Below are 27,979 nucleotides of genomic sequence, written 5' to 3' on the forward strand. Positions count from 1 at the left end.
TTTGGGGTTTTTAAAACTTTATTTTCTGGAACAATTTCTCATTTTTGCCATTTCAAGCATTTGTAACACAGGTAATGCATACAGATACAGTAACAGTGCCTTCTTGGGACTTCAACACACAGCTGATAACTTCTCAAAGAACTGCTTCTGTGTCACCCAAGCAGTAAATCAGTGTATACCACACTGTGTGCAGAGTAACTCACTCCTATGTGTACAAACTCTTAAAGCATTTATTTAATGCTTGAAAAAATAAATTTAGGAAAAACAAATTGATATCATTTTAGAGTTAGAATTAAGATTAAAAATAACTTGTTTCACAATTCTTTCAATATATATAGACATTCTGCACATCCCCGTGTATGGTGTTGTCTGGGGTGGGGGAAATCAAAAATGGAAACTAGAGTAAAACAATCTGATCATAAAGATTTATTAATAAACAGAATTCATATCAGCCTAGAAGGACCATTTTAAATCTCTAAATATACATTTCTTACGAATAAAAATTACAACTTAAATTTTATGCTAATAATTTAACCTGAAAATACGTTACCCAGCATAAGGCAGGCCTTTCAACAAAAATACAATTATGAAACCAGTGACTCATCAAGTAATGAACATATTGCAACAATATTGTACAAATAAAAACAAAATACATATACACAAAAAAAGTTCTCAAAAGCTGGCCAGGAATCTCATTTCAACATTTATTCCACTTGGGCGAGTCACTGGATAGAACATAGTTGGCAGCTTCCTTATGGCAATTATCAGGCAATAAATCTCTATCCCAGTGGCTCAGCCTGCACGGAACTTCCATTCACAACTGGCGCAGGCAAAGTTTCAGGCACCTGAGGACCAAAAATAGAAACAGATTAAAAATTAAGAATTAAAAAAAAAAAAAAACTGGTTAAGGTTTGTTTTCAGGGGGTCTACACCAGACATTAGAGGAGACCTTCATATGACACGGACCAAAACTTGATGACTATGTACAGTACCTGCAACACTGCACCCAATAAAGAGGGCACCCGTCGGTACTCACTGCACATGGGTCTCCGCACAACATAGCGCTTCCATACAAGCTGTGGCTTCTAACATCATCTAGGACGCTTCCAGGTATGTTGCCATCCCGGGCACTGCCAGGATATTCTGCTTCCTGCAATTCAGTTGCCTTCGTTCCTGAACTGAAAGTCTCCTGTATACAGGGAGTGGGAAAGAAAGATGGAAAGAAGTCAAGAGGATGACAGAAAAGCTTGACCCAGACACACTGGACATCGACGAGAAGGTGGCAGCACTGAAGCGAATCTGGTTTGCGCACACCCTTAACAGACTAAACACAGTGTTCTGAGTGAGTCACAGCAGTCAATGTCACACACCGCCAGGCCACGAAAGAAGAGGGCCACTTATCAAGGGCTAAGGTGCCTGATGTGGAAAAACCACAAAGAATTGTTTGTCTTGGCACCTGTTAAGACAAACACTGACCCCTGAACTGAACAAAGAGCCTTAGTGTGTGAACACCGCTGACAACCATGAGGCTATGTGAGCTTCTCAAAAAGGGTACGTTTTGTACCGTATAGGTCTCACAGGACATGGACCCTCACCCGTTTTCCGATATTTCACAGGCATCACTCAGATCAGAGCACAGAGAATGCAGTCCTTTCATTTTGTGGCGGGGGCTGAAAGCCCTTAAAACTATTAAGCTTTAAAGCCCTCTGTGGATCTTTTCCCTGATACATGCAGGTCCTGCTGACTCACCACGCCCTAATCAGAACACTACACACCTCCACTTCTGCCCACCTAGTCTCCCACACACAAGAGGTCCAAAACCGAAAGCCTGTAGGTTCTCGATTCTGGTCCAACATGATAGAATGAGCTCCCTCTCTCACTCAGAACTGCTGAATCCCTCACAAAAAGGGTCTCAAAACATCTCTTTTAGACCAACTTCTCTTTTGATCAGCCTGCTCCACAGACCTTCGCCACATTTGTCTATCAATCTTATACACAGCTCATGTAATGTATGCTGGTAAACATGGTGGTACCGGACTAACCAAGTGTACTTCAAGAATCGTGTCTGCATCGGTCTCAATTTCTTGGTGAAATGCTCTTTTGTATTGTTTTCTGTTATGGGCATCGCTTTGGAGAAAAGTGTCTGCTAAAGGAACAAATGTAAAAGCCTGCCACGCTGTGCTCTTCCCCCAGCGATCTGAAAGGCAGAAAAAGCAGCTCACCATGTCACTTGAGGGCTCCCTCAGCTCGATGACGGAGTATCGTCCGGTACCGGAGGTGCGGGAGGAGGAGCTGGAGCCCCGCGTGAAGGACCGCGACCTCCTGACTGCCGAAGCCACGGCCTGGGCGAAGCGCGACGGAGCAGGAGCAGCATAAGGCTTGGGGGCTGCGAAGCACCGCAGCTTGTCCACGCCAAGCCCTGCTGGCATCTCCTTGACCGGAACGCTCCACTGCCGTGTAAGCTTGGGCAGCGTGGCTCCTGATGTCCTTGAAACCAGAGGGATCTCACCTGGTGCCTTTTCAAAGCACACTGGTGATGGGGGAAGGGGAAAGCCATTGTCCCCAGGTACCTCTAGAGGTGACTCTACAGGAGATCTTCCATGATGGTCCTTCTGTCCACAGGCAGTGTTGTCACTCATGTCCTTCTCAGCTGCTGAGGTTACATAACTCCCTGGTGCATGTTTGTGTTGTGGTGAGCGAAAAGAGCCTGGCTTAGGTTTGACTGCTGGTGGAATTTTCTTCTGGTTGCCCTGCAGCGTTGAATATGCCTGAACACCTCCACCAGAAGGAGAAGGTGATTCGCTGGAGCTTCCATCTCCTTGAGGAATTCCATAAGAGTGGAGCGAGGCTGTGCTGCTGCAATGAGCTCCATTACTGATCACAGCACCATTACTCATCGGAGGAGTTTGGAAGAAGGAACGACTATGGAGTCCAGAGGGACTTGCTGAGACCTGAGGTCCACTGTTTGGTGAGGGACATCCTGCAAGTTCAGGAGAACCTGCTGAACGGTCGTGATGGGTGTTCATACTGGGAGCCTCCAGAGTCAACTCTACTTCGAAGAACTTAAGTTTTTCCCGGGACTTTAAGGGCATGATGGTGTAGGTGGTCAGTCCAACCTTTGGCGTGTAGTCCCTGGTCAACTCGTCGGAGGGCTTTGGCCTCAACTCTGACTCTTTGACAGAAGCTACAGCAAGAGCTTGCGCCACTGCTGGCTGATGTGTCACAGGCACAGCCTTCCCAGAGCTGAACTCCTCTGTGGATGTGGCCATGTCCTTCCTCAGACGGGCTGGGTTCAAGGAGGACGGCTCAGGCGCAGGACAATCCACAGGTGGCGAGCGATCACAGGACACCTGTACTCCAAGAGAGGTGAGCACTGGGCTTCCCACTGGTGTGCCCATGCTCTCTGGCTGCTCTTCACTCACTGGGTCCACTTGCAGACCAAGGGAAGCCTGAACTGCAGAGTCCTGCATGACAGACAGTGCTGCGGGCTTCAGGGGGACCCCAGCACCGAGCTTCTGCTCTTCTACGTTCAATGTCCGAGCCGCTTCTCCCGAACCACCTGCCTGTGCGTGCTTGCCCTCAGAAAGGCTTGAATCAACATCTGCCGAAAATAACAGTGCAATCTTAGGCAAGGTCTCTTCATACTGCAAAACATGGTTCCACTTAGTCACCAACAATTGATCTTTAGAGGACATACAGGTAGAGCAGTGTGTTAGTTGCAGCTCCTTTGTGTATTTTATAATGCAGAGCTACTATAGAATTGAGGCAGAAGAACAAAATATGAGTGGCAAACACAATTCAGCTGTTCGGAGTGCAGCAAGAGGACTAAGTGTACAATTACCAGAATGTTCAAAGTTCAGACCAGTTCCTACAGTGTCCAGAGTTTCCCTGGGATGTTCCTTGCAGCTCACATCATCCTGGGCTGGTCTAGAAGGCAAAAAAATTTTAAGAGGCTTTGTTTTATGCAAAGGTTAAGGTTGCTGTCTTGCTGAATATGGAAACTATAAAAGTTATGACACCAAACTGTAAGATCTCTCTGTAGCCAAAAAACACACAGACATGTGACACAGCTGGAACTCAATCCCTTTCCCCACATGTAAAAGGGCTCCTTCTCTAAATTTCGTACTTGCCATCAGTGGACAGACCACTAGGCTGATCCTTCCCTGCTTCTTCCAACAGCACGGAGCTCCGCCCCTCGATGTCGAGGCGAGGATCCTCCGAGACGTCAACATCCTGGTCCCCACTCGCGGTGCTGGAGTTCAAGGCAGGAGCACAGATGTTCTCCTCCGGCTCTGTGATCTCCTCCAGGGTGTTCAGGGGTGTTACTCCTACTGCGCAATGGCAGGAGCACAAATAAAAAGGCATCAAGTCGGGCTGCTAAATCAGAGCGGAGTGTTCACAACCAAACCGTGCATCCAAGAGAGCGGACTTCATTCATTTCAGCCAAACTCAACATAGAATTTAGATAAACTGTGTCCAAAACGGTGACGGATTTGAGCCAGAGTTCCTCTGACAGAATGTAATACCGTATGTCAGGTCATAAAGACCTGAGAGGTATGTTTGGAAGGAGTATTCCAGGAACTGGGGCTGTCTGTCAATTTTAAGCACAGGTCAGCAATCCAGCCATCTATCAGCAGAGGCTTTCCGTTCAAGATAGGAGGAGGACCAGGTACTACATCATCTGGCAAATACTGAATTGCATAACATATCCCAAAAAGCCAGATAATTTACCAAAATCTAATGTGCCCTTACATCAAAATTCTTGAGAAGGTTACCTACTCTCATACAAATTCTGTGCAAGACCATATCATTTCCTCATCCCTAACCGCTACCTCCAGCCATGTATTTCGAGCTTTATGAGGAGAACTCAATACTGCATTGACTGAGAAATGGTGCAAAAGTGGTAATTGGTCCCGACGGACTGCAGAGTACAGGTGGGGGACACACGCATTGCAAATCCACATTATGGTCCTCTTCACACGCAGCAAACGGAGAGAGTGGAGGCCACCAAAGGGGAGATGCATGCAGACACCAGGCCCATTTTGTGAATACCATTTATTATTAGAATGCCAGAGAACACCTGGACCACCTCCAGCGAACAATTCATATCTAAACTATTTCTACGGGTTTACTATTAAAAAAAGCCACCAGACAATTACAGTCATATAACACAGAGCAATAAGTAAAATGTAGGAGATTACAGAAGGCAAATGAAAGAAGTTCTGAAACAAGTGAGATCCTGTGAGGAGAGAGAGACAAAAGGATCTTGGCTGCCTCATGTGAGTACAGTTGCAGGAACATGTCTCAATTCAGCTCATTTTTATAAATATCAAGACTTCCTCTGAAGTCTTGGTCCAATTCCTCTTTCTGGATGATTCTTCTCTATAACAAGGCACAATTGTTCTAATAACAGAGAACAGAGACCTCATGATCCACTACGTTTGTTCCTTCTCCCTCTTATCTCAAAGCAACATCGTCATTTTATTCCACTAAACCAAGAAAAATCTGACATGGTTTGCTTTTATCCAATTACTTCTTTCAATGTGCCACAGGGCTTCAGCACTAATCTCATGACTGAATTGAGGGATCTTCCTTAAAAAGTTTCCTAAGCTAAGAACATAAACAGGCTGAAGTTTAATATAATTCACCACAAATAACACACAATCATACGTTCCACCAAAATCCCCCCCCCCCCCCCCCAACTATTCCATAGGAACCATATAAACGAAAAAGTGCTCTGTTTCAGGATCAACATCTGAGAGCTAAACTCAAAAATTAAATACAAAAAAAAAAAAAATTCAGCAGCTAATTTTTTTTTTCTTTTTTTTTAGGGGAGCACATGGAGTCATTTCAAATATGGACAAAAGCAGGAGCAAGAAAAGGGGAAACAAAGGACACGTAAAAAAAAAAAAAGCAAAGCTTGACGGACAAAAAGCTTGACAGGACATGGGAAAACCAAAGTGGAGGAGGAGGCCACCGTGTGAAGAGCAGAAGTGAGGAAGAGATGCGCAGGACAGGACAGCTCTGCAGTGAGTCACCGCCCTCCTCCTGTCAGCCTGGAGGTTAGAAGAGAAGCACAGTGTGAAGAAACATGTCCTCCTGAAGAAACAGCGCAAAGTCCTGCTAATGACCATTTACTCCTCCATTCAGACTAGAGATCAGGGATTTACACGGTTATGGTCAGACCTGACCATCCAGGGCACCAATGTGGTTAGATCTTTGAGTCTTGCCATGAAAAGGAAGAACCAGTAAAAGCGAACTTGGAAGGAATCCAGTTAACCCGCTCTTTGGCTGCTCAATTTACAAACGCAACCGGGACCAGATGTCTGCTCGTAACTCCAGCATCACTTCACCGTGTTATCAATAAAAGCTACACGACACAGATGCCCCTCCATTTGTTAGAATTAAAAAAAAAAAAAAAAAAAAATGAATAAAACAAAACCATCGATCAAATCCATTACCAATACATGCTAGGTTGCTGTGGCCTATCTTAGGAGCACAGTGTGTGAAGCAGAGTAGAATGTGAACCAGATGCTCATCAATAAAACTTTAATTCAAATTAAAAGCTTAAAAGTTATTAAACGTGATAAAGACAGCATCTCAAAAATCTCAGTATTTCACAGATTCATTACATGAGTGTTTGCAAAGTTTGTCAGCTTTGGGGCCACTTTCAATTTCCTTTATTATCTGCAGTAAAAACTGGAAACACCGCCCCCAATTTAGTTATTGTAAAAACCTTGGATATAACTATAAAAAATTGGAATGATCTGAAACACCTTTCATTTTAACATATTAACTTTGGTATTCATTAAAATACTTATTTTAAAACGGTAACTATATATTCTCTCCTATTCATTGCCGATTATTGAGCGATTCCAGCCATAAACAAACGCAACGATCGACACTGACAAACACCAGACAGCAGGTACAAACTCTGAACGTGAGCTGAACTGATGTGGCCCCACACTCTGGTTTGGGTGCATTTTGCTGACAGCCGTGAGTGGGAACACAGATCATGTTCGCTGTGCAACAAAAGACCTTTGAAATGTATAACTCGCTCATAAAGCCTGGAGGCAGTGCATCGGGAAAAAAAAAAAAAAAAGAAATTTTTAACTTACATAAAGGCACAACCTTTCTTCAAACACTGGTCAGGGGGACCTACCAGTGTAACTGGTGCCCCTCCAAGGGAAACTTCTGTTCTCTTGTAACTTGATATTATCACGCACTGCTACCTGCACTTCATCGTGAATGAAAAATTTCCCAGTACCTAAGGGCAAAAACACACGAGCTCAGCAAAACCACTGAGACTGGGCCACAGCAACCACTAGAGGGCAAAACAAACCACTCAACCAGGCTCCTGCACAAAGACCAGAACGTTCACTTCTGCACAGCAACATGTGGTTACCTAGCAACAAGCACACCTGGAAATCTTGCCATTCCACGTGGACCAAGGGTTACGCAAGCATCCCAGCGCTCCCCTTCATTCTCAGAACAGACAGCCAGATGTAGGAGGTGTGTGTACTCCTGCCTCGTCGCTACCGACTTCAGCACATCAAGCACCAAAGTCACCCTCGACAGCATCTTCTGCATAGAAAATCCAAGCAGCTGAACAGAGGTCACTTTTCGGTTCTGGCGAACGCTGGAGGGGTCAAAGCACCATGTGAACGCCCCAAATGATCACGCCATCTCCCAATCCCACAGCAGCGCACAGACAACTGGCACCACACCGGTCTCAGAGGCCCCAAATAACAGGTCACGCCTAATTAGGACCTCCTGCGCAGAAGGGTGGAGACAAGCGAGCCAGACTCACTGGGGCCACCTCATGGCCACCAGGGACACCCCTTCTCACCACACTTCCTCCTGGAAGACTTTGAAGGACGCGAGGGCAACGGAGCACGGGTCCTGCGGCTGATGTGGTCCGTGACCCCTCCCCCGGCCCCTCGCCGTACCAGCGAAGCTGTAGCACCCCGCACGGAATTCGCATTAGGAGCAGGGCAGGACTTGTTACGGAGCTGACGGGGCCCCGGAAAAAGCAGACTTTTTTAAAAGGAGAAGCTGCGCCGTCAAGGGTCTTTCCGCAGCCAACCAGCCCCTCCACTACTGGCCCAAGTGGTTGGACAGACAGTCTGCAGCTCCAGCCACGGCTAAGTGGGGTTGATCCTTTCGGGACAACAGAGCCCAATAGGAGGGCAATTCCGCAGCTATTATCCAAAACATAAGGGAAGTACTGCATTACACTTTTAGTATTACAAATGAAGCACTTCCAGTTGCTTCACACACCCACACAGCAGAAAGTTGCAGACCTCAGGTTGAGCTATGGTTAGCTGCCAGCTGTTTAGTAGGAACTGCCGCACCAACAACCAGCCCGGACATGAACCAAAACAACATTCCTAGGAAGTTCACGGGATTACTTACCAACCTACATTAAGCGCTAAACGCTTCCAGCAAGAGGCACGTATTTACACTGTGAGCCAGGAAGAGAGCAAAGCGCATCCACGTTGTTTTTAAGCGGAGAAGCGACAACACACCTTGAACAGTCCTCTCCGGTGGCATTTCATCCTGCGAGACGGTACCGGGCGGTAGAGGAGCCTTCCGCTTCGTCCTTTTCAGCGAAGACTCCGAGGAGCCTCGACTCAGCGCCGGCTTCACCTTCGTGTCACACAAAACACACCTGGCATTCAAAATACTACGCAGATTTACTGGATTATATTCATTTTATACAAAGTCAAGCAATGTGGATACATCTCTCTAGTCTGGTCTTAGTTCAGCTATTATCATCTGCAAGAAGAGACCTGTGGTTAATGAATTAATAAGGCCATGCAATGTCGGCCCTGTTGGACTTAGCCAAGCAGCTTTTCGAGGTCTCCTTAGAACTCCAAGGGGCCAGACTGGGAGTTAAAATGCCCTCGGTCAAGAAATTTGAACTTCAGCGAGTTTAAACAGGTGTGGTCACCCTACAGCATAAACGCCCCTGACACTGTTCTCTGAGGCTGAGGATGAATTACTCTGGTATAGACCGAAACACACTGGAGCGTATGCTGAAAATGTGTTTAAAAAGCCACATGGTCACACTGGTCTGCTGCGCCTAAGAAGCATTCAGAGGTGTTAGCAGGAAGACGGCGAGACGTGGCCGACTGACCTGCTCCCCTTCGATCATAGCCCCGGACTGAGTACCGCTCTGGTTCCGATTGAGGTCGGATGGGAAGCTGAGAGACGCCATGACAGGGGGCAGCGGCGCTCGTCTCTTCTTAGACCCCTCAGAGGGCATTGTGTTGGAGCAGTAGCCAGGGGCTTGTCTGCTCTGTGGGGCCATGCTGCTCGACGCCCGCTTGTTTAAGACAGGGGAAGCCGGGGCGCTCGAGGTCACCGCCTTTACGGCAAACGGCACAAACACGTCACTGCAACAGACAGCTAAGGAACACAGGAATCTGAAGGGAGGGTCACGCGTGATGCCAGACTCACAATAAAAACGTGGAACAAGAAATGACCACGGTACCTGATCGTTCTTCTTCTTACTTCTGCGGAATATACTGAAAAATCCTCTGTTTTCCTTCTCCTTCACAATTTTCTCTTTGCCAGGTGGGCTTTTACCTTCTGAAATTGAAGATGAAGAAAACACAAGTGATTTATTTCCAAAAAAAAGCCTTGTTTGCCAATATAAAAATCCAACGTTGAAAAAAAGTCTTACACATGTGCACTGAACAAATGGGGGGGTATAGAAGATTACCTTGGTGGAGTGGAGATGCTGGGCAGTTAGCAGGACTCTCTCCTGTCAAAGAGGGGAGAACAAGTGAACACAGCTGTCGCAAAACACAGGACAGCAAAGCTCTTGCAGCACAACACTTAGTACTATTAAAACAGTAATCCTAATGTGTTTGGAGATCAAACTAGATTTTCTGCCACGAGGCAAGTCTTTTGCTTGCTCTATGTCAAAAACCCTAAATGTGCCCAGGAAAGATGAAAGAAACTGGTACTTGGAATCCAAGAGGTTTATTTTTCTCCCAGTTTTCAGGGTTAAGATTTTTGTTTTCCTCTCCTCAGCTACCAGCCCGCATACTTGTCTACTGTTCCTAGCATTACGGCCGTTCTTTTTTATTTTAACGATCATTTGTGCTCCGTTTAACATTGCTCTGAATCACTCAGCTGAGGACAGCGGTCCATAAAGATACAGTTTAATTAAAGGTTAATAAACAGAGCAGAAATTCATCCTCAGAAACAACAAACTGCAAGTTCCAGCAAATCATCTCTTACCTTTATTGTCCTTTGCATACACCTCCCTTAATCCATAGTCATTGAGAGACTTTGCCAAGTCCAGAGGCTGGTCAGAATGGACATCTCTCAGTAAGACCGTAGTTTTCGGATCAAATTCACATTTCTCACAAACTGCAGGCATGAGCTGCTCCAGAGGGACTCGAGGGTTTACCCTCAGAATGGTCTTCTGGGTCTTTTTGTGGTTTATTATCAGGCGCACAGTAGCCTAGAAATAGCATGAGGGACTCGATCAGCATTCTAATACTGAGTTAAAGAGTAGGCAAAAATGACAGCAGTGAAACATAAAGGAGAGGTATGATGAGATATTATGGTATGCAGACTGGACTCTCTACAGAGACCTATGACCTACTATTTATTGAACTGTAGGAATTTCAGCTCAGAGGACAGGGAATGAAGTCAAAAAGATGAGTTATGCTTGAAGTGTACCTCTGGCATTTGAGGGCCCGTCTTTTTGTTTTTGTCATCCGTTCCCTTCAGTTTGATTAGGATCTTCTCTGCCTCCAGACTGCCTATCAGGGCATTAGGCTTGAACTTTATGTGGTTCCTGTTCGCTGAAACAAGCTCAATGGTGTGGCTGGAGGGGTTCAGGTGGTACTTTGCACAGAGCATGACCAACAAGTCCATCATGGGCTGGCTGAAAAACAGCAGTACACTAGAATATTACATGTGTTCTCATCACACCTCGTTATATCACAGACGAAACTCGAGGAGACACTTTATACCAGTGCTGATAACATGGTGGAATGTATAAGTACTTCTCAAGTACATTATGGGACTTTAAAGAATATCAACACGTCGCGTACAATTTTTAAGAACTTTGCCTCTTCATCGGTACAACAGAAAGAAGAACGTAGGTGAGCATAAAAAGGCCCAAAGTAAAGCCATGAGTGTTTGTGAAAGGTTAATCATTATTAAACTATACAATACTCAAAAGACATACCCTCTACTGAACTAAAATTCTTTTCCTGATAGGGGAAGAGGAGGAAAAGAAAAAAAAAAAAAAAAATTTTATTCTGGTAAAAGCTTATACAATAACAGTTTAACACAATCTACTCAGTAAGTTCACATGCTAAACATAACCCGCTAATTAAATTCTTTACACTGATTTAAAACTCTAAACCAGGTGAAGCAGCAATATACTGTATACTGAAAAATTATTTTAAATGAAGACAGTACCAACACTTATATCAGCTTCAAAAGAATAAGTAGTCACATAAAAGCAATCACTCCAAAAAAAAAAAAAAAAAAAATCTTCTATCCTCATCTCACTGAAGGATTTATTTAAATATCATTTAATCAGCACTTCAATATGACAGCTGATATTCATTAAGCTCACACATACTGACAGTATGGTACATGTCTCTCCAACTCCCTCATCCTCCTCACATTTATACTGTGTAGTACATGTATAAAGTCTTCTTTAAGCTGCCATTCCAATTTAAAGTCCATAAACATTTAGCTCTCAGTAGTGATGATAAACCCTTTAAAATGCAGCCCTTCCTGAGTCTTCAGTTTTTCCCGGTAACTTGGCTGCACCGCAAGTTCCTGCAAAGTGTTGGAGTGAGATGTGCGAGGTGATAATGAGAAATAACCTCCGCATCCGAGAAGCGCATACGTTATGAGATAAATCAGCGTGCCAATGGCTGAAAGATTTTAGCCTGAGGGCAAGAGAGAAGTACATAAGTCAAATCCACCCATGACAGCTAAAACAATACTCATTGTGAGGAATAACTTCCAGCTGTCACATCTGCCAACTGAGAACAAACACAATTCAAACTCAATACAACACAACTGACCCTTGAGTATACCACATCTTTATTTTCCAGATATCCGTTCCGTTCGAGCGACGTTTTCCCGGGAATGCGTCCAGCACGCTGCTCCACCTTCACAGACTCGTGCACCAGATGTCAATAAGCACCGAAGAGCATGTCTCACCTTCCCTGTATTGTGGTCATCTTCTCCACCCCTCCTGGAAGGACCACAGCGAGGGTCAGATCCTGGTCGACAGCGTTCTCCTTCTGCTCCATGGCGGTGTGTGGAAGCGCCAGGCGTCTCCGGGAGAACCCTGAACCATCCAAGCGCTTGGACGGCGGCGGAACAGCTGGAGCTTTGCTTTTGGCTGATCTTCAGTTGGAGGGGAAAAGAAGGGGAGAATCGTGAAAACCTGGTAACCGTGTGCACGCTTCGGCGCATTTGTATCACATGTTCCGTGAAAGCATGAGGTCAGCACCGTTGACACCGTTGCAGCACACCCCCCATTACCGATGGGGCGAGGAGTGAGTCAGCAGCTGGCGTTGGTAACGTCCCTGACAATGAACATCACCGGTAGAGAGGAACACGGCTCACGAGAAGATACGCGGGTCAACGTCAGTGAATCACACACAATACCCACTGGCGTGCCAGCAACAGGATAGGACAGGTTTATGAAACGTGACAGACGCCGGCACACACCGCCAACCCTTTGTCATACCGCTCCCTCTTCGAAGTCGCACTCTTGACCGCGAGCTCGACATCAAGTATTTTCATTTTGCAGTAACCCTGAATACAGCTTGACACAGAAGCCCATGCAGTTTCACATCCATCACACACAGCTATCAAGTGCCATCAGCTTCGGCCCAATACCCCCCTCCCCCCCAACAGAGGAACTGGAAGCCAGTATAAAACGTAGCCTATTAAAAAACTGTACATTTGACAAGCTATATACTATGGATATTTAGCTGAAATAAAACCAGTGGCTACATTTTGCCGCTATTAAAATTCTAAATGTGCGAGTTATTATAGCAGAACAAAGACAGCTCATATTTATGTCAACACCAAGCTATAATGGTATGTGCTTTCCTCACAAATGTATTTATACATCAATTCACAAGTCAACATGCGTCACTGAACACAAAACTACAAAGGATACAGTAAAATGTGGTCCTGTTATGCATACAACACATCTGTTCATACCTTAACTGCAGAAAAAAAAAACTTTTCAATGCAATGTTACTGTACTTACAGACCAAAGTATAGCCTATTGAAATTGTGTGCTGAAAATCTGATTTTTAAAAAAAAAAAAAAAAAAAAAAAAAAAAAAATTGGCTTCATCATACAACCTTGTTTCTCCGTCTGTGAAACAGACTCATTCTGTAGGTAAAATTATTTCACTTATTATTTCACAGAGACGACTGGAGAGCCCTTGTTGGCAGCCTATGCCCCAGGAGGGGTGGAAGGCGCAAGTGAGTATCATTTCACAACTTGCTTTATGAAACCATACAGCGGGATCTCATTCATCTGAAGATGAATACAACCGGAACATGTTTTGTAATGCGGAAAGCACACCCATTAAGCTTAAAATGTAAATAAAAGGAGTTCTTTCATCCCGACAGCGCGGCGCGCTGGCTTTCTGGCCGATCACAAGACAGGCTGCTGAGGACACTTATTTACCCCCTCAGCCAGGGGGCGAAAAGGAGGACGCGAAAGCACCAAAGGAGAACATTAAATAAATCCCGCACTGTCATCACCGAGCACGCGGTGCGTGGCAGGGAAGGCCGTAATAATTTCAAACCGCTCATTTTGCTGAGGATCCACTCTGTGCCGCCGCCGCCGCCGCCGCCTACAGAGGGAGTTCCCGGGCAGGTCTCCCTGGGGACGGACCTGCGCTTCCTCACCTCCCCGATCCACGCATCCTGTCCACCTCGACACACTCATTATCCCAGCAGACAGATGGTTAGTGGACTGCAGGCCACAGCGCACCCACATGCCCCTGCGTCAGCTTCTGAGCTAATGGTGCCTGCAGCAGTGGGTAATGCTGGTGGCGTGAGCAGGAAAAACAGGCTATAAAAGGAAGCAAGACTTGTTCGTGAGCCAGGAGGACACCATAAAAAAAGTACATAAAACACTGCTAATAAGAGAACACATGTAAAAGGCACCATTTACACATAATGAGAATTAAGTGTTAAAAACCAAAATGTGAGACAAACTAGCAAACTCACTAGCAGAAAATAACCCTTTGCCTACTGCAAAAACATAAATGCTCGTTACGCTCAATAAACATTAGGGATACGCCAAGTTCAAACGAAAAGCCTCAGCTGTAAAGGGGTGGGGTCACATTTTCAGATGTACCATATGGCTAAATGACCTAGAGCTTAAGGTATTTTAGTGTGTATTTTCATGCAACGGTATAGCCAAAACTTGGCATTTGAGAAGAATTTCCAGAGCTTAAAGCTGAAGCGACCGAAGCTTAATGGCCTCGGAAACGTAAGCTTTTTGCATGTCGGGACCGCGAATTAGCCGTATCTCCATTTTAAGGTCATTCTGCCGTAAAATTACAAGGTAACCGTGGTACGCCACGCAACCGCTAAACCACTGCTGTGCACTGCGTGTTACGAAGAGATGGAACGCTCCACGAACGTGGCAGAAACCTCTTTTGCAAGATACTGCCGTGAGATATGCCGTCTTAGTCGGGACCTTGAAAGAGTAGGAAATCTCACGTGACAAACGGGAAAATGCTGCCATACACGTTCTCTTCACACTAGGTCCGGTAAAGCCTGTGCCACGCAACCCAACAAAAATGCATAACCAGTCAGCACAGCGGCACAATGCTTTCGGAGCGGATAAAGAAATACCCACGGAGGCCCGAAACCGTTGAAGGCCAAAAGAGACCAAGTGTCAGCGGCACACGGGTGAAAGTCCAGCAGCCCACATATCACAAGTTTACATTCTGTATTCCTGTTCAAATAAAAAGATTAGTCCATCTTACTGCTGGAGTTGTAAACCACTGAAACAGAGTGATTCCACACACGACGCCTGCCTCTGACGGGTTACTTCTGAATGAAAACACCTGCCGTTACTGGGTGTGGAATACAGTATCTGCTATGTTTATCACCCAGGTGAAAAAATAGAATGAAGAAGGGTGCTGCGGTTAACACCCATGTGAGAGCAGCAAGAAGGATCCATAAACTGGCTGCAGAGACGGACATCCTCTGGCATACCGTACGCACATACTTTGGTTATTTTTAGTTGTTTTTATGCCTGGCCTCTGGAGATACACACTTGGGCAAACACGCCACAGAGCAAGACAATGGGCCAGCTTTCATCACTCGCTGCCCCACGTCTTTCAGCAACATCTGTGCCGCCGGCGCACCCATGACACAGGCGTGTTTTGGCAGGCCCAGTTTTGCAGGTTCCTGCAGCGACGGCGCTTCCAAATTAACTAATTCACGAGCAGGCCACGACAGCTTTTCCCAGCCACGCGTGCTCCGAACGCCCCATTAAGAGCAAAACTATACAACGGCAGGGATGGGAACACCGTGACGGACGGGGTCTCCCATTCACCGGTACGTATAAACAGCACAGCATGAGTTCAGTCTGTGGTCCTCACTGCCTCTACTTACTCCGCACATGGGTGCCAACAGCAAATCATCCTCAAAACACCCCTTTACAAAGGAACTGATTTATGGCAACAAGCCTCAACTGGATCAGTGCAAACACTATATTACATTTATTAATTTAGCTGACAATTTTCTCCAAAGCAACTCAGTGTCAAGCTACCTGCTACAGCTATTTACCTGTGTATACAGCTGCTGGACAATTTTTCTGGCACAATTCACGGCAAGTACCTTGCTCAAGGGTACTACAGCTGGAAGTGGGATTTGAACGTACATCCTTTGGGTCGACAGATGGCAGCTAATCACTAAACTACCAAGCGCCCCACAAAGAGTCAAAACAGTTCCAGTCCCCAGTGGCATAAAGTACACATGTAATAATATAATCACACACGGGGAGCTGATCTGAGTACATACTGTTGTATGTAATTTCTCACTCTTTTCTCTTGTTTGTTTATTTATTTAAAAGTATTAAACTTTGGCCATGAATAACGCATAATAACTACGTCGCATTTACTACTTCCAGAACTTTCTACATTAAAAGCCTTTAATAAAGGGAAGATAATAATCTCATCATAATCATTGCGGCGCCACATTCTAAATAAAACTATTTCTCAAGAGAAATATGACAAACTAGAATACGTTTGAAATACCAACAGGAACCAGGCACTGCTTGCACTTCGGAGGAGGAGAAGAGGTTTCCACGCGTTTCCACGTCCACGCGCGGCGCACAATTGACAACTGAATTGTTCCGACACCTGCAGCAGGGTCCAGCGGCGCAAGGAACGGGAGTCCTGAGCGCCTCCGCTTCACAGCCAAGAATTGAAGAAACACAGCAGACCCGCAGTCCGACTGCTGCGCTCCGCTCGTCCGCTGTCCGCTGTCCGCACGCCTTAGTTTCGGGGGCAGAGTTAGTAACGCGCTCTGGAGCGACAGAGAGAGTAAGACCCGAGTAAAACTTCTTACCGCGGTGCGCTCACTCGTGTCCTCTCATGAGCGCCTCTCCACTCCAGTCCAGTCCAGTCCAGTCGCCCGACCTGCGCTGCTGTGCGGTGCGCAGCGTCACTTCGCCGCGCGCTTTTACCGCGGAGACGAACGCGGAGCACAGACCGCGCGCGCGTCTCGCTGCCAAGTAGGAGCGGCTTCGGAGACGGAGCGCGCATGCAGTCCCTGCCCACGGCTACGGCGGCAGCCCACGGGTGTTAACTTGGCCGCGGACCGCCCACCGTCGGAGAACCGCGCCGCTTGGAGCGAGAACAGACACACTCGGACACACGTCGACGCGCGAAGAAGACACTCCTACGCGTCACCGCCGCGTGGCCTGCTGAGTCTGCTTTGTAGTTTCGCTCTAATTACTTGTTGACGAATTTCTTTACATTTATTTCTATCACTAGTAATAGTATTACTTAGAGTTAGTCCGATTTAAATTAAGATTTCAGTACATTCCCACTCTGTTTACCTTTTTTGTCTCACTTGTCCAAAGCGGCGTTCGGTCTAGATTAGATAATGACGTTCAGAACAGTGATTTACCCTTGTTTTACTCAGCAGGGTGTTCTTACTGTACAGATTCGGAGTAAAAACCCTGACCAAAGGGCACTTATGTTTACATTGATTCAGTCATCAAACGCGACGGAAAATGCCGTTTTCAGGGTGACTTACAACAGTAGGAGTCGAACCCAGAACCTTCAGGGTACAAGAGAGGAGCCCTGAGCCTGAGGCCACCGCCTAACGACACTCCTTAGATGAATGAGCGCAAAACAGATGAGTAGAAACATCATTTTCTCCATGACATCACAGTTCCAGTAAAGTATACAGTGTTCAGTATAGTTAAATCTATCATATAAATGTATTGTAAATGTCATATAAAGTCATATACATTCATAATTATATCTACATAAGTACATAAACTGCTTCCTTTTTTTTTTTCTGTGCTTATATGACAAACGGGTTCTTTCAATGTACACCACAAGAAGTATCCTTAAGGGACAAATAGTACAGTATTTCAGATACTTACTTATGAGATGATCACCACATCAGAGCAGAGTTTCCAGGGACTATGATCAGCTCAGTTATGAGGGAGGTTATGACCCTACAGGGCGAAGTAACATTACCGTGGTCCTTTGGGACCACAATACCCTGAACAATATGCAAAGGGCTTTTCCTGCTCAGAAGTGCCAACACCCGTTGTATTTTAAGATGTGAGATCTCTGGAGCGTAGCAGATCATCTGCGCTCTGCGTGGTTTTCATGGCAGCGCAAGAGTTCCACATGGGCCCCTGCTCTAACCCCTTTGGGCATCTTTAAATAAAACATCAGAGCAAGTCGTCTCACAGCCAGAATCATCCACTCATTTTAAAATAATAGCCAAGTTAACAGACTGGTTTGCACAAATCCAGGCTGCCATAGTTCTTCTCTGGAGCAGAATGAAACGCCAAGAAGAACACATACGGTCCAGTCCAACATGCCACTAGATACACGCATGTTTGAGAGTACAGTTTCAGCACGTGCACTGCGATGAAGGATTTTTTATTTTTTTATTTATTTATTTTTTAAAAATCTCGTGTTAAATATTTAGGAGCAAAGAAATGAATAATAGCGTACAAATATAAATGATCAAAATATGACAACCATCTGAGCAGCATTCCTCCCTGTTAGTCGCTGTTATCTGGGCTTCTTACCTCTTTTGACGTTGTATGCAGGAACGTCCCACCTTATACACCTGTTCCCCAGGTTCAGGGACCGACTCTAGAGTCCCGCTCTTGCTGCCAGCCGGCCTCCTTCCTACTGTGACGTCAGCGAGTCTGGCTCCTGCGCTTAAACCTCGGTAAAAAAGGGCCGCCTGATCCGATCAGAGAAAGCCCATCGGAGCAGTGTTAGTGTTAAAGTGGTTCCAGAGGGCCCTCGGCAGGGCCAGTTGTGGGGGGATAATCAGCTTTGCCTCTTTCTGCTGCTTGAACTTCATCCTGGCCAATTAAGCACCACATGCCACCATGTTTTCCAGCAGACGTGCGACTGCCTGCTTCCGTTTTCTCACCCACGTTTTTCTCCGACTAAATACTAAGCTCTTATTTCCCAAAATGTCACTGGATGGTTGTTGTTTTTTTTGACAGCAGTAACAATCGCTGCCACACCTATTAATTAAAAGATGATTCACCCGGTTTCTTCGGCAGAAGACGCCGTTGACACTCGGGCCCCATGACATCATGTTTCGTGGAGCATGTCACAACAGACGCCGTCTTGCACACGTTTGCCTTGCCGAGGGCGTTTCATAAACGCTGCTCTGAAATCGTTGCGGGCACGCGAGTGTGACATGTTACACCATGCATCATCTTGTAATCTTTCCCACTGCTTGTTGGCGATGCTTTTCTTTCTCGCTCTGCAGCAGTAGCGGATCATCCTCAGCAAGCCCAACACTTCCCATGTCTCTAGCCTGATATGCATATTGACGCTGGAGCTTCGGGGGGGACGCTGACCGTTCAGTGATGTTCAAAGGCAGTGACACACACGCTCTATAACGCAGGCTGTCTTCGGCACATCTAGCGAAAGGCTTGTCTAGACAACAAACATAATGGCGTAGCGCTTTCTGAACAGTGCAAAAATTCGCAAGACGCCGTGAGACTCTCCACCTCAAAACGCAGCAAAAATGGAGTCTGGAGATTTATGCGCAAAGTACACGCAAAAATAATTGTATATCTCCAGCCAAAACAGCAAAAATGCCTGGAAGTCTCCACCCAAACAAATTACAAAAATGCCTGGAAGTCTCCACCCAAACAACTGGCAAAAATGCCAAGAAAGTGTAAATAAATACTGGTGTCAAAATATGGAACCTCGTGTGCCACCAGTCGGTTATTATATGTGGGTCACATAAAAATCTTTATTATGTGTGTTTGTTATCTATTTATTGGCAAATTTTTTAATTCGGTCTGTCTGGACTGTGACGGGCCAACAGATTTACAAGGGCGTTCAACTGAGGTCGCACCCATGCACAACCCACTGGGGACATGATTGTGGGCGGTCAATGTATTCCGTACGTCTCGTAATGACCAGTTCACCTACCACATGAATTAACTTTTAATCACACATAAAAAGCAGCCGGCTGGGAAATATTTCTGTGCAAATGTCTGGATCTAATACGTTTAATATTGATCAGATTTTTTTTTTTTTTTTTTTTTAAATTGACAGCAATGTTCCTCTCCGGGTCAATCCCTCTTTTCACCCCTTTTGTAAAGTCCCTCTCCCGTGGTGTCTTCCTCATTCAGTAACTAAACACAAAGGTTTTATATCACTCAAATGAATCAACTGGCCCCTCTGTGAGTATCAACACTGACAACTTTTCAGCAAAGTGTCAACTCCCTTAACTATAAGGGGAAACTGCCTAGAGATGAGAAGGTACTTTCGGTTCGCTCTACTGACAGTGCAGAGGACTGAGTGATTGCAGGACTGACAAAATGTGCAAATATTTTTTACGCGTGCTTCTCAGGCCTGCATCATCCGTAGCGTTTTAGAATAGAACCGCTACTTCCAAAACTGGCCTTCTCTCGCTGTCAGTCTCAAAGTACATTACAGGAGCAATCGCACATATTCACAGCCAACATTGTCCCCAACCCATGAATTCTCATACAAGTAATAAAAAAAAAAAACACAATTCCATTTTGACTAGGTCTTTTAGTTCTAGAACCAAAATTCCCATTTCGTTCATAGCTCTCATTGCTTTTTAATTGCCTGACGTTGTGTGTGACGGGAGCTGGAAGCGGTGGGCTCTGCTGTGGGAGGAATGCGCTACCGCTGGCCGCCGGCCCGCTGGCTGTGCTGGAGGCCTCTGCCAAGTTGCCTGCTGCTCATTAAGCTTCAGACAGACTAGCGAAACCCTGAGTGCTGAAGATGACGGGTCAGTAGAAGACAGAGCCAAACAGGTTGCGCCCGCAGCCTTCTCCTCCACCCCCCATGCCCCCCACCACCACCAACCATCAAATATTCCAAGGGTTACGGTAGCCCAGATGTTGCGGGTGTTCGGTAAATCTGCAATGAGCTGGCCCCACACTTAAAAACTCCATTAAAACTTTTTACACATGCTACTTTTGAAATGGAACTATTGTCTAGCTCAAGACAAACAGCATATTAAAACAATAAATAATCTTGTTTCTTTAACAAAGTGCAGGGGCTTGGCAGGGTGGTGCAGCAGCACGGCAGTCGTCTCTGGAGTTTCTCAGCGTGAGGGCTGCACGGGTACACGTGGGTTGGAGGTTAGAATGTACAAAGAAGAGAATATTTGGATCTGTGTAGAGAATACATCTACAGAATGATAATACTTTAATTGTATGCACTGTTTTTTCTTTTTTCCACTGAACCACTGTCGTTATGTTGCCAGGAGACCACAAATGGTCAATGGGATATCTGGGGCTAAAATCAGGAAGCAGTGACCTTCAGGCAGGACTCTGCAGTGACTCACTCTAGGTTCCTGTGCCTTGAAACACATTTAACTGGTCACCAAAGCGGCAGAAGTTCCCTTGCACTTTGGCTGTCCCCCCACTTACACCCAGCGATGATGGCATTTTTCACAATAAGGCCTCTCTGAATATACTGGAATTTGCTGTATCTTAGGTTGGTGGCCTGCTGCAGCGTGTGTCCCGAGCATGAAAGTAGCATATGCATCAAACGGTCCTCCTGCTGCTTTCATAAATAAAGTCCAGAACGGCAGGGAAAATATGCACCCAAAGTATCTATTCATGTGTTATATATCTATGTTTGCATTCTATTAATAAACCTTTAGTTTAAGGTCTTGCTGCGTTTGAAATGTGACACTATCAGGTGATTGAGGGGTGGGCTCTGATTGGTGGTTGCTGGAGGTGGGGTTTAGGGTTCGGGAAATGGGGGGTGGGGGGCAGTTCCAGCAGACAAAACACAAAGTCAGGGACACAGCTGGGAAGTTGGTTTGTTGCTACTGGTAAAAATGAACTGTTCATATGGTCTCAAAAGGGTAGATTTCGAGGTACAATAAAGAATAAGGTGTTTAGCTGCTTGCCTTTCAGTTTAAATTTAAGAAACGTATCATAGCCATTCCGCAGCTGTGCTCCATACATAAACGTGTCCCCGGCAACGGAGGTACCATATGGATAGCCTGTAGACAGTAAGCAAAAAATAGATTAGATTTCAGATGTGAACATCAGCCAGTATTAAACTGAAATGTCTCCAAGCACAAAAGGAAAATTCTGATTATATCCAGGATAAGACTGGGTTGGGCTTGTATGCAAAAGACATAGAATGAGGAATTACGAAGAGAAAGGAATCCACCCTCGGTGAATTCTTGTCCTCTCGGTAACCCTACGCAAAATAGTGGTCTTCCGACGGCACACCCATCCATTACCCTCTGCGTCTCAAAGGTCAAACATGCTGTATTTCAGAGGTCAGAGTGTTGCTGTGTCAGACTCCTGCAGCAGATCAGTTATTGTACACAATTAAGATTTATTCTATTCTATTCTATTCTATTCTATTCTATTTGACTTTATCTACATAAGTGAACCATGCAATGCAAGGTGATACCTGAGAATAATACTACATTTACTTTCAGTGTAAATGAACCCTAGGTCGGCTGTGTGATTTGAACAAATCAATTCTGGATGCACCTAAATCGGCGGAAATCCAGAGCGCAGACAAGCAGCACAGAGATGCTGAATGCCCTTGTCCGCAGCTCCGAAGCCACAGAGTTGCGTGAGTCATTTCAAGGAGCTGCAACACGTGTTCATTGTTAGAGGTTGCAAATTGTCTGCTTTTTATAGAACGCACTTCCAAAGCTGAGCCTCTTGGGTTTAGCAGAACGGGGCTTTTGTGCGATTCGTATGTTTGTACGCATGGCAAACATACAGTATATACATAAAGGGCAGCAGTGCAATAACAGTGAAAATATTTCCCCTTGAGTCATAATTATACCAATTACTCTGGGTCTGCCCTCGACAGACAGTTGCTTGTTGTCTATGCCAAAGAGCTTTGGCAGAGCAGAGCCGTCACACTCCGTACTGCAGCTTCCCAAATGTCACACCGAATCTGAGATTCCCAGTCTATAGTTCTCCGACACAGCAGACGCTACTGTAAAGTAGCCTGTCCGCCTTAATCTGTGGAAGCACGAGATTTACCTTTACATTTCTTCCTTTCGTGGATTCTTTTCTCTAAAGCCACCTATAACTCCAGTATGCAGCAGTGCATTTGACAATCGATGAAAAGCTATAGACACAGACACCCGATGACTGCGACTTTGTCTGATACCACCACTTTGTGACTGTGTCAATGTCTCTATTAATCTGTGAACGACATTCAATGTCCATCTTTGCTTTACTAGGAAGAGTTCCAGTACTGCTAACAGTAACAATTAAAGACCCTCCCACTGTGGTGAAGATATTTCTTCTAAGGCTGGTGCCATCTAGTGCCTGATGTTACTCACATATAATACAGACACCCTCAACTTACGCAAATAGACCGTTCTTCAACCCCTTACGTAAGTCAAAACTTACATATGTCAGATTCCCCCTCCTCCCCCACCATTCAACATAATAACATTAAAAGTTTTTCCATCTCAGTTATTCACCTTGACGTTTCTTCGTTATCATCGTCGTTTTCATGCTGGCTGTTCCTTTCATGTGCTCCTTTATACATTTACATACATTTACATTTATTTATTTAGCAGATGCTTTTCTCCAAAGCGACTTCCAATGAACTCTATGTAGTGTTATGAGCCCACACACCTTATTCACCATGGTGACTTACACTGCTAGATACACTACTTACACTGGGTCACTCATCCACATCATCCATGCATTTTCAATTTCATCTCCAAATCAATTGCTGTACACTTGCGAGACAGTTCTTGTTTTCCTTCAAATGCACGATTACCATCAGGCATTGTGAACAACGAAATGGGTAAAAAATATGCAAAAAAAAGCACTACACTAACGCGAGGAGATGCATTCACGGCTCAAAACACGCCGGAATTGGGAAGATGCAGCTTCTTGCCTTGTCTGGTTACGCCGACTTGCGCTTAACATATATCAGATGTTTTGCATAAAATAAAAGCACTAGCTGTAAATAACATGTATGCTGGGAATTTTTTACGTAAATCCAGATTTAGGTCACCTGTTGCCCCTTTGAAAGACTTGGCTTAGAGCACATTTTAACCACTTATTTCACTGTCTTTCCCAAGTTCCCCTAGCTTCGCAGTGTGCAAAATAGAGGGGTAATTGCGAACCGAGCCGTAAGCTACCTTGCAGAAAGGTCCAGAAACCTGAGCCTTTTATCTGTGTTTCCTGCTTTGGTCTCTGCATGGTCTCCCAGTGCACAATCTGCTGGTGTCTCTGTTGACATATGTCAGCATGTCTGCTTGTCTGACACCCAGTGCCAAAAACAAATCCCTCCCCACAAGCTCTGCCATCTGGGTACTGTTCCCGGCCCCTGTAATTGGATTACGTGGATCTACAATGGCCATGAAATTCATGCAATAAACAAGATGGTCACTCCCAGAAACACGATTCCATAGCACACTGCAACTTTATGCTCTCGTACGCAAATGTTTTTTTAGTGACTGGGGCCCAAAAGTGATACAGGGTTAGAAGGTAATATGGTTGGACCTGTCGCTTTGCATTCCAAGACCCTGGGTTTGAATCCCCCACTCCTGCTGCAGCAATCTTGAGCAAGGTACTCACCCTGAATTGACGCAGTGAAATTGCCCGGCTCTACAAACGGGTGAATGAGCATAAGGAGTGTTGTGTATTAGGCCAACGCTGTAAGTCACATCGGACAAAAATGAAAGCTAAACGAATAAATAGTACAAATACTCATTTGGCAGAAAAGCTAAAGAAAAAAAGGGCTGGAGTTGATTAATCATGCGAAAGTCAAGCAGACACCTTCATCGCACACTCTTCAGCTATAATTCATGGCTAGAACTGTGGAGTATTTGTTTCGCAGAGCTTCGAATATGAAGGTCTCCTTCATCAGCAATGTAAACACTGCTCTTTCCAACATCTGAGCTGAACTGACTTTCTAATGCTTCTTCGCTACGAGGCACCAGCAGCTGTAAACATGTTGGATGGGTGACAGCTGTGTTGACAGGGGACGCCATACCACACCTGATGGGACAAGCACAGCCAAGGTGGTCCAGAGGGCTTAAAACTCTCATAAATGTTTAGACATGCAAAACAAACAGATACATTCACACAAACATGCCAAAACACACATACGCACTGAGATATAAAGTATCTTTTAAAAGACAATATTCTTGTCCTCCTCGGGAGATGAAAGATTTTTTTAAGACGGTGGTCCAATAATTGTGCAAATCATACACGAGCGTCACTAGCTCACAAGCCATAAAACACTCAAATTCCTCCTGCCAGGAAAAAGATACCGCATCCCTGAAGTTATTGGAAGGAAAAACAAAGTCATAACTGCTGAAAGCAAGTTTACTGCACTGCACAGACACGGAGAGGCCCTGAGCGGCTGCATGCCTGCCAACTTCATGGATTTACATCAGCTAGAAGGCAGCGGTGCTTCGGACGAGCAACCGCGGGCCTCTTTCCAGAAGTTTCCCGCATATACAGTACACGCGTCCGACACGTATGGAAAAGGGCCTGATTTCTTAACATTAACTAAGATAACCTAACTGCAGATCTGATGCAAGTAGACATTTTCTTTGGAAAGTTTTGAAATGGACTGTTGGTGCATGCCAGTGTTTACTGTTGCTATGCAACCTTTAACAGCATAACAAAGAGTGCCCATTATGCCACAGTGCTGTAGGAAGGTCACTGTTGCACCCAGCTAGGTCACAGAACATGCTTTCCAAAAAGCATAAAAGGCCTACTATTCCACTATATTTTGTCAATCCAAGTCTGCATGGAGTTTCAGCTATATTTTGGTTTCCGTTAAACATTGTTCTCCCTCTGACCTCAATTAGCAATCGGCTCTTTGACAGCAAAATGAAGCCAAATTAGCTGGCATTCCCTGGAATGCCAAACTTCAGTGAAAAAGGGTGAGCAGGACACACATGTCCTCAGTGTCACACGTTGTACCGCAGTTTTGCCAAAATGAACAGCCAAATTTAAAATTAATAGCCAAAACTGGCATGTTGTATACCTGGCATAGTAGGTCACCTTGGATAAAGGTGCTAGTTAAAAAATGTATAGCATTTATTGCAGGGGCACAGTGGCGCAGCGGGTTTGGCCTTTGCCTGCTCTCCGGTGAGTCTGGGGTTCAAGTCCCGCTTGGGATGCCTTGCAATGGACTGGCGTCCCATCCAAGGTGTGTCCCTCCTCCATCCTTACCGCCTGTGTTGCCGGGTTAGGCTCCGCTTTGCCGCGACCCTGCTTGCAACAAGTGGTTTCAGACAGTGTGTATTTATTGCATTTTGTTTTGGAGATAAAAGGACAAACAGCTAAATGACAAAAGTAAATATAGATGCAATAGCTGGTAAATGAATAAATGTAAATGTAGTCAGAAACACTATATCACAACAGTGATTTTTTTTTTTTTTTTGCAAGGCGCAGCTTATAAAAAATATCTCGAAAATGTACATTTTTGAATAATATTTAAAGAAAAATTACTATTTTACAATTATTAATCTAATTTAATTGCAGCTAAATTAAAATTATTTTTCAATTTTTAAAAACTATTTTTGTAAATATGAAATATTTCTAGTAATCAGCATGCTGGAATGGTGAAAAGCATACAGAGACGTGATTTATTCAAATCCAGCTGCGTGTTCCCGGCACTAATTTGACTAAACGCTTTCCGAGGGGAGAGGCCGGGAGGGCTTGGCGAGAGCAGCAGTGCAGCACTGCGTCCGGGCCGCTTCAGAAAGCGCTACACGTGATGCTCTTCTCCCGCGCGCTCTTGTCCTCGCGCACGGAACCGGCCTCTTGAGGCTCGGAGCCTTCGCCTCCGCTACAAACACGTTTCCCATCAGAGCAGAGCTGCGCTCCTCGCGGGGGGACGCGCGACACCCGCGCACCGAATACCTTCCGGCGCCGCTCCGCACTCGAAGCTACGTGGCTTCGCGCCCTCGGCCGCCGAAGGGAAACGGCACCACCGTGGGCGTGGGCAGAAAGCGCGGCACAGCAGTGCGTGTAGCGCCAGCTCCTTCCCCGCATTTATCTCGCACTGCGGTCCTTAACTGTTGACCTGGGCGTGTTTGCGTGCAGCCGCCTGGATCTCGTACCCCGCCGCACCCCGAGGAGTGACGCGCTGAGGGAACCCCCGCTCGACCTGTGACACGCACACGCGGGGGTTGCGGGCTGCAGTAAGCGTTTTCATCACAAAGCGAGGGCGCGAGATGCGCCTAGAAACAAGATGCTGAGGGCCACATGGCACAGGCTGCGGCGTCACACCGCCTTTGGTTGCGCACCTCGCCCCTGCCTCGTGCCGACGTGTCTGTGTCTGAGACCCCGTCCTACCCACGGTGATCCGTGAAGCGCCCCTCCCGAGATCCAGACCACGCGACATGATCATCATGATGCCCGACCGCAGTGGAGGGATTCGGTCGACAGCTGCGGTACCTAGATTGCAGATGCTTGGCCTCGTGCTACTCATTTCCTCAGGACGTCTCCCATGACTCACGCTGAACGCGGAGGTCATTTCGCTGTATCTCCTCTGGCATGAAAACAACACACGACCCAGAGTTACTGTAACGACCTCCGAGGAACGACGTCATCGTAAGAGCGGCGGCGCCAAACATCGCAAAATTGGTGACCCCGAGGAAGCAAATAAACACCACGTATTTCTATTTGTTTGTACTGATTCGAGATAATTGCGCATCCCCGCCGATGAGCAAATGCCAAGATATACCGTTTACACCATAGTAAACTGTTTCAGTTGTGACCTCTTGTTTTCTTTTAAGACAAATCAATGAAACTCAGGTGACACACTGTAGCGGCACACCCCGACAGCAGGTGGCGCAGCGGTTACAGCTGCCTCTTAGTGCTCGGAGGAGCCGGGTTCGAATCGGAATCCCCCTAGTTGTAAGCAACGTCCTTACCCTGGTGCGGTACAGTGGTCGGTACACCTCCGAGCTTCGTGGAGAGACATGACTGTGAGGGAGCGGACTTTCCACACTGGAGGGGAGTGTGAGCACTAAGTGCGGCCCCACTGCACTGCCGCGTGCCGAGACACATTCCGCCCACGCCACGCCGCTAGAAACAAACAGCCTCAATAATAATAAGAGCAACACGAGAGCGACACGTGTGTGAGACGTACCTGGCAGCACGAGTGTGTGGAACAGTCACAGTGTGTCCGGCGCTCTCACACCCGCCGGGGAGGTCCATGATTCCCTGAAACAAGGGGCACAAGACAAGTGCGGAACATCGG

At 46.0% G+C, this 27,979-nt stretch overlaps 1 protein-coding gene across 2 annotated transcripts; it reads right to left on the reverse strand.

The window, feature by feature from the left end:
- Nucleotides 1–356: 356 nt before the first annotated feature.
- On the reverse strand, nt 357–27,970 carry LOC108920112 (cordon-bleu protein-like 1). Of its 2 annotated transcripts, XM_018728634.1 has the most exons (14): nt 27,869–27,970; nt 12,208–12,396; nt 10,699–10,906; nt 10,252–10,477; nt 9,728–9,769; nt 9,497–9,594; nt 9,140–9,370; nt 8,529–8,649; nt 7,163–7,267; nt 4,127–4,331; nt 3,842–3,927; nt 2,223–3,601; nt 1,037–1,189; nt 357–845 (listed from the first exon to the last, which is right to left on the reverse strand). In XM_018728634.1, the coding sequence occupies exons 1-14, from the start codon at nt 27,934–27,936 to the stop codon at nt 780–782; spliced, it is 3,177 nt and encodes a 1,058-aa protein (XP_018584150.1). In that variant the 5' UTR covers nt 27,937–27,970; the 3' UTR covers nt 357–779. The 2 variants fall into 2 exon arrangements, with proteins under 2 accessions (XP_018584150.1, XP_018584151.1); XM_018728635.1 differs by lacking the exon at nt 7,163–7,267.
- Between the last annotated feature and the right edge of the window lie 9 nt (nt 27,971–27,979).

Source organism: Scleropages formosus, chromosome 14, assembly GCF_900964775.1.
Source record: "Scleropages formosus chromosome 14, fSclFor1.1, whole genome shotgun sequence".
Taxonomy (NCBI): Eukaryota; Metazoa; Chordata; class Actinopteri; order Osteoglossiformes; family Osteoglossidae; genus Scleropages; species Scleropages formosus.

Excerpts from the sequence above, each read along its gene's own strand:
- LOC108920112 (XM_018728634.1), bottom strand. The coding sequence starts at position 27,936 with ATGGACCTCCCCGGCGGGTGTGAGAGCGCCGGACACACTGTGACTGTT. Across the intron at positions 9,770-10,251 it reads GTATGCAAAGGACAATAAAG|GAGAGAGTCCTGCTAACTGC; the intron begins GTAAGAGATGAT and ends CCTCTTTGACAG. Across the intron at positions 8,650-9,139 it reads CTATGATCGAAGGGGAGCAG|GTGAAGCCGGCGCTGAGTCG; the intron begins GTCAGTCGGCCA and ends TGTGACACGAAG.